This window comes from Babylonia areolata, chromosome 3, assembly GCF_041734735.1.
Source record: "Babylonia areolata isolate BAREFJ2019XMU chromosome 3, ASM4173473v1, whole genome shotgun sequence".
NCBI classification, from domain to species: domain Eukaryota; kingdom Metazoa; phylum Mollusca; class Gastropoda; order Neogastropoda; family Buccinidae; genus Babylonia; species Babylonia areolata.
In genome coordinates, this window is record NC_134878.1 from 24,538,676 (window position 1) to 24,550,913 (window position 12,238).

The window sequence follows — 12,238 nt, forward strand, 5'->3', positions numbered from 1 at the left end:
ACAGATGGTGAGATCTGAAGTATACATCTGAGTCAATATACAGGAAATAATTCAAACACATGCACCATCACACACACACACACACATGCACATACACACACACACACACACAAGCCATCTACTCATATAAACATTGTACACATCTTACAAGCAACAATAACCAATCCATTCAAAAAGATACGCTCAATGCATATGCAAAGCCTGCCTCCACCTCACCATCCTACACCACCTCACACACACACACACACACACACACACACACACACACAGAGAGAGAGAGGCATGAAATTATTCAACTATTCCAACCTCATAACGGTTCAAAACGGATATCAGGTAAACAATTTGAACATAGATAGCCAACAGGTCAGAATGGCACTGAAATTTTCAGCAGTGGTCAAACAGCCCCAACGGGTAAGTTTTAAGAATGTGGTGTACATGTAATGTGAATGTCATCGTCGAATCTACCAAGCATGGCAAATAGTGTCCGTTCGCGGTTTTCTTTTCTGCACGCTACAGACCTCATTCGCGTATTTATAAAGGTGATCTTTTTCAACCCCCAAATACATTGACCACTTCCCTGAACATGTGGTGTGGAACCAAAGGGAGGCGCTGTCCAGAGTCGGAACCGGAAGTAGAAAAGAAGCGACATTTACAACAAAGATGGCGAAACGCAAGAGACCGCACGTGGGTACAGAGAATAACAGCGAAAAAACATCAAAGAAACGGAAGATAGAAGCAAATGGCACACCAAAAAGTGCGACGACGGTGAGTAAAAGTAAAACTGTAGATTTACGATGTTGTCAGTGTTGAGAGGACTTGTACTTCATTTCTTTTTTTTTTCTTTCTGTCTATGATTGTATGAATAGTGTGATTCAGCAGTTGGTTGTTCACGATGGTTTCTATTTCTAAGTGATTTTAGTACCCATTATCACTTAGCTTGAAAAATACCGGAAAATATCTGTGTCTGGCCTATCAGGCAACTGGATTTAATGATTATAAATGGAATGTCAATCACGTGTGTCGATTCCAGTTCCATATGTCCAAACTTTACTCGCAATGTGGAAAGAGACGGAGTACTGTTTCCACCAGCCGAACAGTCAGTGTTCAGAAAACAAACTGTAACATGCAGACAGGTTAGATGTGGAGTTCACTTCACTTTGAAGGATAACATAAACCTGAGATAGCACACACACACACTCACACACAACACACGCACTCAAATTCCTGCAGTTTTGAACTTATTCTCTTTTTTTTTTCTTTTTTTTTTTGACAGATTCTAGTAATCAAAAAGTAGCCATTATCAACACAGGGAAGTCATTCCACTAGTCGCAGTATCAAGTAAAAGTAGTATGTGCAAGTATCATGTTTTTTTTAATCAGTGCATTAAATCTGTAGGATTCCACTCAATGGTTTTGATTTTTATTCTTTAATCTTTTGCATTAATTAATTAATGCTTTGTTGAAACAGTGAAAGAAAACCTTACAATCAGTGAGTCACTGAATTATTTACATTACGTCTATTCAAAATAAGTTCCTGGCAAATATCCAGTTTACTGCAAGCTTGATCATCATTAGTGGTGCTACTGCCAGTTATAATGATCTAAACCAGATACTGTCTGAATACTACTCTTAGTAAACATAATTTTGAATCTTATTATTGCTTGGTTTGATGCTCTCTTTTCACATTATTGTTTTATTTTTTTATTTTTTTTTTATTTTAATTTTTGTCTTTGTAACTGGATAGGTAGATATCAGAACATTTGTTTTATATCTTCTATCAATCCAGTCTTTCCCCAAACTCACAAACACTATAGATCTCTGATCTGAATACTGACTCTGCAACTTGGAACATAAATGGAAAAACTCATGAAGTATATCATTTGTGATATAGTTCAGACAAACTATAAAAAAAAAAGAAGGTAAAACCGGCTAGCCAAGTTATTCACATATAAAATCAAAGAAAACAGTTACATACTGGTATACTACTTACCAGTGACAATGTCTAACATAATAAAGGGTGTGCTTGCAGCTGCATGTTTATGTATACCAGGGATCGCGCTAGACTTTTTCAAAACGCGTGCAGCTTACGCAAAGTCGGCAAAAAAACGCGTAAGTTAGAGTCAGAATTGCGTCAGACCTATGACACTAAATCAAAGGTTTACTCACCTATTTTCGCCGCTCACGTCGGCGCTGAAATTCACCGCAAGCATCTGTCAGTCTTGATCGGTCAGCAGTTTTGATCATATTTTGCCAGCTGAAACCTCTCTCACAAGGAACAGAGCTGACAGGGACTGTCAATGCAGTGTTCACCAGCACAGCAAAATCAGGATATGTTGCGTCATAATCCATGATGACGACTTTGCAGGCTTTCTCGAAACTGGTCACGCCCTGTAATGACGCCACTCTGTTCCAAAACTCGTCAGCTAAGCAGTGTTGTGTGCGCGCGTATTCTGTTAATTGGCTGTAGCTGTTAAGAGTCACGTAGGCATCTCGCAGTGCTCCGCATGCACAGACACTTTGTCTTGTACCTTCTGATTCAGTATCGCAAACCTAGCTGCCAAGTCTGTCCTAAAGTTGCATTGATACGGCTTGGAGTAAAAGTTGTTTTGCGTAAGTGTTACGCGTGAGCGCTGTGAAAATGCGTCAGCGAAAATCAAAATGCGTCAAATACGCGAAAAACATGCGTTAACGCGATCCCTGGTATACCATGCACGAGTGTGTGTTGTAATATACCATATACATTATATAGTTGTTGTTTTTCAACAAGTGCCTTATTTTGATTTCAATTTTCATGCAGCAGAAGACACCTAAGCCCAAATGGACCAACAAACAGCGTGTCCTTATCTTCAGCACGAGAGGCATAGCATACAGGTCACGCCACTTGATGACAGATCTACGCAAACTCATGGCACACTCCAAACAGGGTAAATAGTTGTTTGATGTTGTGAAAAAATTATATACACTTTCTCTCTCACATGTGTCTTTTTACACTCACAGTGAGTCACACACACACATACAACAGATGTATGCACGTATATGCACACACATGCCCATGTGCAGACAATTATTATTTTTCAACGTCTGACTTGGCTTTGCATGTGATGGGCTCAGAAGCCAAGTAGTAACTTAGTGTTAGACTTTGAATCCAAGAGTCCTGAGTTTGATCTTGGTATCAGTGCCAGGTGAATGAAGTGTAGAAATTGTTTTTTGCTCCCAAGTGAGCTCAGTGTGTCATATACAGAACTGCGAGTGCCTTAAAATTCCCTTTGTATGTATACACACATTTGCTGGGTTACAGAAACATGATTTAATTACACATACTTAACCGTGACCCACTAGTGCAGACTCCGGCAGGGGTCTGACACTCTTGTCCTGTGGAAACTACTACCCACCTATGCAGAGAAAACAAAAGTAGCTGCGGCCAATAACCTCCCTAAGTAGGTTACCTCCCCTTTGTATCCCTGACTAGCACCCTCTTTTTCCGGCAGCCATCTTGACTCCTGTTCCTGTGCTCTTCTGTCTGTCGATTCTCTGGCATTCTTGTTTTTTGTCAGATTATGTCTTCAGCCAGGTCACATAATTATATAGCTCGACTGGGCGATCAGGCTAAAATATTCTCAGCATGCACACACACAAAAAGAGTTTAGCTGCCTGAATGGCAAGGGTAAAACAGCCATACACATTACAGACCTGTATCATGTATGTGTGAACAAGGGAGGTGCAGCCCAACGGTTCAGTAGTTTTTCCATTCCGTAGTACTGTCTGTTCTCAGCATGGCATTAACCCCTAGGCTGCCTGTATGAGGAGATAACTCATCATCGCAAGCATGTATGCTTAGCTGCCACAATGACGAGATAACTCATCATCAAAATATTCTGACTTTTCCCTGGTTTGCATTCAGTTCGTCCAATAACAAAGAGCACAGAATTTTTAAAAAATTTATACCTGTTTTTTTTGGGGAAAAAACCCTGGCAAATAGATTTCACTTAAATCTTATTTTCCTGGCAGCGAAAGGGTTAACATTAACAGTCATAATTTTATTTCATTTCTGTGATAGAAAATGTACTGAAAATGATAAGTAACTTAGTGTTTTGGGTACAAATAAACATGCTGTGCTCCTCTGTCCCCAATCTTTGCTCAGGACCTTGTTAGTGTTGTTGTTTTGTTTGCAGTATGATACAATAGCACACATAAAATTTTGCATTCAAAATGTGAAATATGGTGAATAATGAATGTTACTTTTCAATTGCATGTTTTTCTTTCTCTAATAAGTAAGATATAAGTGTGTTCCATTTATATCTCATGCTCTGCAACTGTTTATTTTTATGTCATTGTGAGTCTGTCGGTGTTTGTAAGACTTTAAGTTTCTCACTAGGACTGTGATGCAAGTCTGCAAATTTCATATACAAGTCTGCAAAAAGAATATGTATTATGTTTGCTTTTTTTTGTTCTGTATTGTTTTGCTTATTTTGTATTGTTTCTATGTTTGTTCACTGACTTTTCATCTTTTTCAGAATCAAAGATGGACAGGAAAGACCAGCTTCCCATCATAAATGAGGTAAGTAGATGGGGGGACATTAGAATTGATAACACAGCAGCAACATTGGATGGTGATGTTTAAAGATAGTTTTAGAGTTTCTGATTCTCAACGAGGTGCCCCTGCGTTCAGACAAATCCATATACGCAACATCACATCTACTAGGCAAATATCACATCTGCTAGGCAAATACCTGACCAAGCAGCATAACTCAATGCACTTAGTCAGGCCTTGAGTGGATGCATTTGTGTACCCATCAGAGTAGATTTCTTGTGCTGAATTTTGTCGGAGGACAACACTGTCATTGCCATGGGTTCTTTTTCAGTGCGCCAAGTGCGTGCTGCACATAGGATCTCGGTTTATTGTCTCATCCAGATGACCAGACACTCAGTTTAATTTTCCAGTCAAACGTGAGAGAAAAGAGCGAGAGTGGGATTCAAACCCAGACCCTCATGTACTTTGTATTGGCAGATGAGTGTCTTAACCACTCTGCCACCTTCCTTCCTGTTTAAAGATTATAGAAGTAATTATTTTTCATTGAGTAGGATTTCGATACAATGTTACCAACAAAGCCAGTATACTTAGTAGTAGTAGTAGTAGTATGTTTGAAAGCTGATCAACACGACTGTGCTTTACCTTTGAAAATATAACAAAATTTGTCATTGTTTACTGAATCTGATGCTGTTTCCATTGTCAGATTTGTGAGATGAAGAACTGCAACAAGTGCATCTTCTTTGAATGCAAGAAGAAAGAAGACCTGTACATGTGGTAAGCAGTTCTTTTTCCTGTTTTTGTTGGATTGAATTAATTATGTGTACATATGATTGAATGAAATTAGAAGGGGAAAAATTGTGCAAGTTTTATTGGAGAGAAGAATCTGTGTGGTTCATTATAATTTAGTAAAAACTGAGGAGACACTTTCTCATATTTTCTTTGAGTCTTAGCAACACTGATTAAGAAAAAAAGAGATGTATTTGAAGCTTCTTTTTTTTTCTGCCAATTTTAAACAGAAATCATGGTCAGATGTGTAACATCTTTACAGTGCCTGCGTTATGCATTTGGCTGTTTCAAAATATAGTGAATGAAACATGAAAAGCTTGTGTGAACATGTTTACATTATGCTTTATTTGTATGTGTGTGCTGCTGGTTTACTGATATTCACTTGAAATATTTGAAATAATTTATGAATTTTGGATCATTATACATCTGCAGGATTTCCAACGTTCCAAGGGGTCCCTCAGTAAAATTCTTGGTTGAAAATGGTGAGTATATTGATGCATTACAGGTTTATATGTACTTCTGTATGTCATTTAGGGGGGAAAGATAACTCAACTTTGAAAACTACCTGCCCCCCCCACCCCCGCACCTTCCCCCACCCTTGCCCCCCCAATTTTTGTAATTTGCCAGCATGATAGAAGGAAAATTGTTGGAACTGACATATTTTCATGCAAGTTTGGTCAGATCAAAGATTTGTTTTTGACAAATACACCACTAAATATGTTGTTTGGAGTAAATCAGATGTCATGTCTTACGGGTCTCTGCTTTACTGAGAAAGTTGTGTAGGAGAAATGTTTCATTTTCACTCTTTTTCAGCAGAGATGACTGTAAAGTGTAATATGGTTGTGCCCAAACAGGCTACCACATGCAAATGTGTATACTTCAGTCATCTGCAGTCACTACTACTTTCAGTCACACACATATGTGCATATATGAAAATAGATGCAACATACACACACACTCATACAAAGCACTTGCACTTGTACCCAGACATGCACATGTATGCAGACAGATACAACAGTTGAACACACACACACATGCGTCATACACACTCGCTCAAACACAAATGTTACACACACAAACTCACTCTTGGACACACAGATTTGTATGGATGCCACATGATACAATACAAATGTATATATTTTATTTGACATGTATATGTATATTTTGATTAAAAACAAATGATTTTTTTTTATATAGATTTCTAATGTGCATTGACATGCCAGAGTAGCATACATGTCTTCCATATCTATCTGTATTGTATGTATTCATCTATGTGGTGATTTTCTCTTTTCTGTGTAAACAGTTCACACGATGATGGAACTGAAGATGACAGGCAATTGTCTGGCCACCTCACGCCCTATCCTGTCCTTTGACAAGGTAATGACCAACAGTGGATTTGTCAACATTGGTTTTGAGAAAAGGTTGGGAGGAGGGGGGAGGTAAGGACTGAAAAAAAATGTACAAGGAGAACCCAAGCTAAAAGAAATCAAATAAAATAAAAGCCAAAAAAGACATGTTTGCTTTTTGTTTCTTTTAACCCAGACTTAAAAAATAAAAATCTTTAATCTCTTTTTCATTCTTATAACCCGGACTTTTCAGAAAACATCCTTGTTGTCTTTTATTATATTAAAGAATTTTGTTCGTTTGTTGTTTTGTATTCTGCCCAGCACATATTGATGGGAAATGTTTAATTGTAATTTGACACAGTTATCAATAATTATTATTGATTCATAGGTGTTCTGACATTATTGTTCATTAGGATGGGAATGATGGAATTGTTTGGTAATATTTTCTGTGCTTTGTTTCACCTCATAGGATTTTGGAGAGAGAGAGAGAGCAAAGGGAACATATTTTCACAGTATATAACTTTTGTTTTTTCAGGAATTTGACAAGTTACCAGAGTTGAAACTCATGAAAGAGTTATTTATTCAGGTATGCACATGAAGTTTTATTCCTTTGTTGTTGTTGTTGTTTTTTGTGTGTGTAATGTGTGCATGTGTATGTGTGTGTGTTGCTGTTTTCTACCATACCCACTCTTTCCAGTGTCTGTTGTTTGTGTTTATCTACACCTTGTACAGTCTGTTGTGACCTCTTTGTCTATCTCTTTCTCTCTGAGTTGATTCATTGGAACCTTTCTGCTGTTATATTACTGGCATAAACAAACTGAGAACTTGTTTGTGACGTTCAATAGAATAGATTTCTGTCATTGTGTATTTGATGCAAGTGGTGCAAGAATATGTAAAAGTTTTGATAAAACTTTTTTTCTTTATGAACCATTTCATTTAATTTTTTTTAATAGACAAAGGAAAACAACAAATATGAGCATAGCAACTTTATTTTATATTAACTATGTTTTGTAACATTTGAGATCTTTTCATAATACTGAACTTTATATTATATTATTTCAAAAACTGTATTGTTGTGGGATAACTGGACTGTATCTAAGCGAGGAATTCTGGTGCTGAACACAACGCACAGTTCACAGGAATAATTATGCTGTCATTTCTGTTCTTTCTTGATTTGAGAAGGCTTGTGATTGCCATTGTATGACTCTGTAACCTCACCCTGATCATGAATTAGAATGAGAAATTATGTTAATATCCTTCCTTTCTATCTAGAAAAATGGGTTTATTTATTGGACGTATTTTCCATAGAAATTATTGTTAGGATGTAGAAAATTGGAACGGTCGCTTAGTTTTAAATGAATGTGATCATTATAAATGAGTGTTTACTGGTTTGGTATTTCAATGAGTGTCCTGGTTTTAAAGGAGTGGTGTGGTTTAGAATGAGTGTGTTTGTTTTAAAAGCATTGATTTTGAATGAGGGCGTTAGTTTTTAAATGAGTGTGTAGGTTTTAAATGAATGTGTGTCATTTATCACAGGTGTTCAACACGCCCCGCAATCACCCGAAGAGTCAGCCATTCTTTGATCGCGTGTTGAGCTTCACAGTCAGCAGCAACCGAGTGTTTGTGCGCCACTATCAGATTGTGGAGGAGGACGGCTCGCTGGCTGAGATTGGTGAGTCTTGCTCAGGGTTTTGTAGAATTTGTATTGTATTGTATTATGTATTATTTTTTTTGTCACAACAGATTTCTCTGTGTGAAATTCAGGCTGCTGTCCTCAAGGAAAGAACGTCGCTACACTGAGAGCGACACCTATTTTTTGTATTTTTTCCTGCCTGCAGTTTTTTAATTTGTTTTCCTATCGAAGTGTTTTTTCTACAGAATTTTGCCAGGGACAATCCTTTTGTTGCCATGAGTTCTTTTACGTGCGCTAAGTGCATGCTGCACACGGGACCTCGGTTTATTGTCTTATCCGAATGACTAACGTCTCAGACCACCACTGAAGGTCTAGTGGAGGGGGAGAAAATACTGGCGACTGTGCCAGGATTCGAACCAGTGAGCTCAGATTCTCTCGCTTCCAAGGCGGACATGTTACCTCTAGGCCATCACTCCACAGTTTATTGTTATTATTAATGACAGTAATAGTTTCTTTATATTGCACCTTCCGTTGAAGTTGTAATGCTCATTACTTGAGTATGTTATGATAAAAACAACAACATTAAACCACACAAACAATTTCTGACATCATACACCCAGTCACCTTGTCTGTAATTTTAAGAACATGTGGTTTGTGGTTTCTTCTTTTTTTGTGATGGGGTAGGGTTTTTTGTTGTTTTTGTTTGGTTGGTTTTAAAACTGTCCTGTCAGTTTTTATTCACTTGTGGGTTTTTAATTTCTTTTGACAAAAAGTTTTTGGGGCTATTTTGGGGAAAGTATATTATTCAAACGTACTGTTGTTCAGCTTTTCTTGTTTCCTTTTGCTGTCTTTTCCCTCCGTGCATTTGCAACAGTTTCGAGTGTGCGATCTTGCTCCACAAAAATTATGACAATTTCTTTTGTTCTTTTTTTTTTCTCAAATGCTTTTTGACTGGAAAGATTTTTTAAATGACTTGTTTGATTACCATTGACCCAAACACCCTACATGATTGTTATTATTATATTAGATTGTGCTATTTCTACATTTTTTTTGTTTTTGGTTTCTTCTTACAGGTCCACGTTTTGTGCTGAATCCTATCAAAATATTTGAAGGATCGTTTGGCGGGCCGACCTTGTATCAGAATCCCCACTACATCTCCCCCAATAATGTGAGTTGTCGTCTTTTAGCATTGATTATTTTGTTACGTCTTAAGACTTGGCATCTTTTGTTGTAATGTTTGTCATCTTTTGTATGGATGTGTTCTGCACCCTGCTCGACATTGTGAAAAGCGCATCGCGAAAAGCACATTCGTACATTTTGAAATGGCAGAAAGCAACAAATGCAGGATTTTTCTTTCTTTCTTTTTTTCTTTTCTTTTATTTCTTAACTGTTTGCTGATGGGTTTCTTTTTCTCTTTTCTGTAAAAAAATTTTTTTTTTAAATAACTTTTCTGGGTAAATAAAATAGACATTAATATTTTTTGGGTACGCTTTGGTAATACCTATCCTATTGTCTTCCTCGGCACATTTTTTTCCTGTATATTCTTACCCTCTGTTGGTGACTTAGCAAATGACACAGGTAGGATTTTGTTTGTTTGTTTTTTTCAAGATACAAGAATACTTTATTAACTCTTTAAAAAAAAAAAAAAAAACAAAAAAAAAAAAAAAATTATTGACATGTTGGCAGTAAACATATCATTTCTTTCGCCATTCGTACATTGGCTTTGTAGATTTTCCTAACTGGTTGGTGTCTATATTGGTTTTGTGCGAATGATAATAGATGTTGAAAGATTGAGTTTTTACAGGCACTACAGCTGAGTAGATTTAGACTTTGAATTTGAGGATCTTAGGTTTGAATCTTGGTCATGGTGCCTGATGTGTTAAGGATGGGGATTTTTTTTTTTATATCTCTCATCAGATATTCATTTAAGATTCTGTTATCAGTGTCAGTGTTTGGTGGAGCAAACCCAGCATGCACACTCTGGAAAATGGAGTAGGGCTGCCTACATGGCAGGGTAAAAACAAATACGTAGAAGCCCACTCATACATAGGAGTGAACAAGGGAGTTGCAGCCCACACACGCTGAAAAAAATGAGTGACTTATGTTTATAGCGATGATGAATGGACTACTTTCAGGCAAGGAGGCGGGCCCGAATGGTGGTGGCACAGAAATACAAGCAGCGTCTGGAGCAGAAGAAAGGCAGGGTCAGGCCGGAGGTCACCTACAACATGGATCCTCTGGATGACGTCTTTGCCACTGCTTGAATCGACGGGCGTGCATGAAAATGAGAATGGTGTCTGTCATGTAGTGTGTGTATGTGAGAGTATGTGTGCGTTCCATTGCTTTTGGAGGGAAAGGGGAGGGGGATAATTACAAATCTGTGCACATCGGAAAAAAAACAAATGAAGGCTGTACTTTATAGAAGAATTGTGCAGGCATTGGCACTTTGAAAATTGATTTGAGAAAGTGTGTATGTATGTGTGAAAGAGAGACGGAAGAATAAACAGGTTGTGCGAGTGCAAGGCGAAATGTATTGGGTGAATTTTGGAAGTGGGAAAATGGATGTGCGTGTACATGTTTGTAGTTTTCATGCTTCAAGTAATGTGAATAAACATTTTGAAAAATATGATTCACAGCTTGACGTCATTGATTTGGGTGTACAAATGTTTGCAACACAGTAACTGACAACCAGGGCAAACATAGTTGATCAGTGTTAACTGTTATACACAACAGTTCATCATCGCAGACAACTGAATTATACACATCCATGAGCAGACATAGATACTACATTTATGATATATTCAAACAAGCAGCTATGCATACAAGTTCCCAACTTAAACCATTTATGAGTGGGCTTTCACATGAACTGTGACCCATGTATTTTACTACCATATATGTATTTTACTACCATATAATTATGTTTGCACAGATGTTAGAGTGAACAAGCACAAAGAGTAGTCTCACACCATTGTGTTGATTACTGCCCTTTCATTTTTCATTCAAACTGTAATACCAACCAGTTGTATTTTTGTGGGGAAGATATTTCGTTTTTCAGACAACTGGTCACCATTATCCTGCAAAAGGACTGTGTCATACAACTGCCATTGTCTGATTCTGTGACTCCTGATTCTTGTTCTTGTTGTTCTTCTTTTTCTTGTTCTTGTTCTTCTCAGTGTGCACATGATAGTTTAAATTATATGAGAACTTTTTTTTAAAAAGAAGAAAAAAAATCTAATTCTGTTTGTGTGTAACCATTTATGCAGCCAGACTAATAAGTTTGCCTTTTGGCAATTATAAGGTAGTTTTCTGTCATCTGTAGAGCCATCCATCTGTTTCAGGTAAATGTTATCTTCTTATAAATGGTACCGTCTTTTGGGGAGAGAAGGTAGAAAGGATGGGGAAAAAAAGGAAAGACATTTTCGATTAAGATACAAAGACAGCTTGATCTCACGAATCAACATTATGTTATGCCTTATACACATATTCTGGCTTTGCTGGCATGCTCTCTAAAATCAGTCTCCAATAAAACAATCAGTATCAGTAGCTCAAGGAGGCGTCACTGCGTTCAGACAAATCCATATACGCTACACCACATCTGCCAAGCAGATGCCTGACCAGCAGTGTAACCCAACGCGCTCAGTCAGGCCTTGATAAAAAAAAATAAGAAAGAAAAAAATAATTACAGAAATAAAGAAGTAAATGAATATTTAAACATGAAAAAAAAAAGAAGAAAATATTACTACTAATAAAAAATAAATAAGAATAAAATAAAATGACAATAATGATAATAAATAAATAAATGTGTAAGATAGACACACACACACACACACATGCATAACAAAAATGCAACAAACATGCAGCTTCACAGATATGAAAGCACAAACAAACATAAACGTACACGAGCCCCAACAAACACACACACCATATCCCAAATGCCCCTGCA

General features: G+C 37.3%; 1 protein-coding gene across 2 annotated transcripts; it reads left to right on the plus strand.

The window, feature by feature from the left end:
- Positions 1-642: 642 nt before the first annotated feature.
- LOC143280521 (ribosome biogenesis protein BRX1 homolog) lies at positions 643-10,924 on the plus strand. Of its 2 annotated transcripts, none has more exons than XM_076585199.1 (10): positions 643-765; positions 2,797-2,923; positions 4,514-4,557; positions 5,234-5,304; positions 5,749-5,798; positions 6,620-6,693; positions 7,198-7,248; positions 8,199-8,334; positions 9,369-9,463; positions 10,431-10,924. In XM_076585199.1, exons 1-10 carry the CDS (start codon positions 661-663, stop codon positions 10,557-10,559), a joined length of 882 nt encoding a protein of 293 aa, XP_076441314.1. In that variant the 5' UTR covers positions 643-660; the 3' UTR covers positions 10,560-10,924. The 2 variants fall into 2 exon arrangements, with proteins under 2 accessions (XP_076441314.1, XP_076441315.1); XM_076585200.1 differs by having other exon boundaries at positions 654-765; positions 2,800-2,923.
- Positions 10,925-12,238: the final 1,314 nt, after the last annotated feature.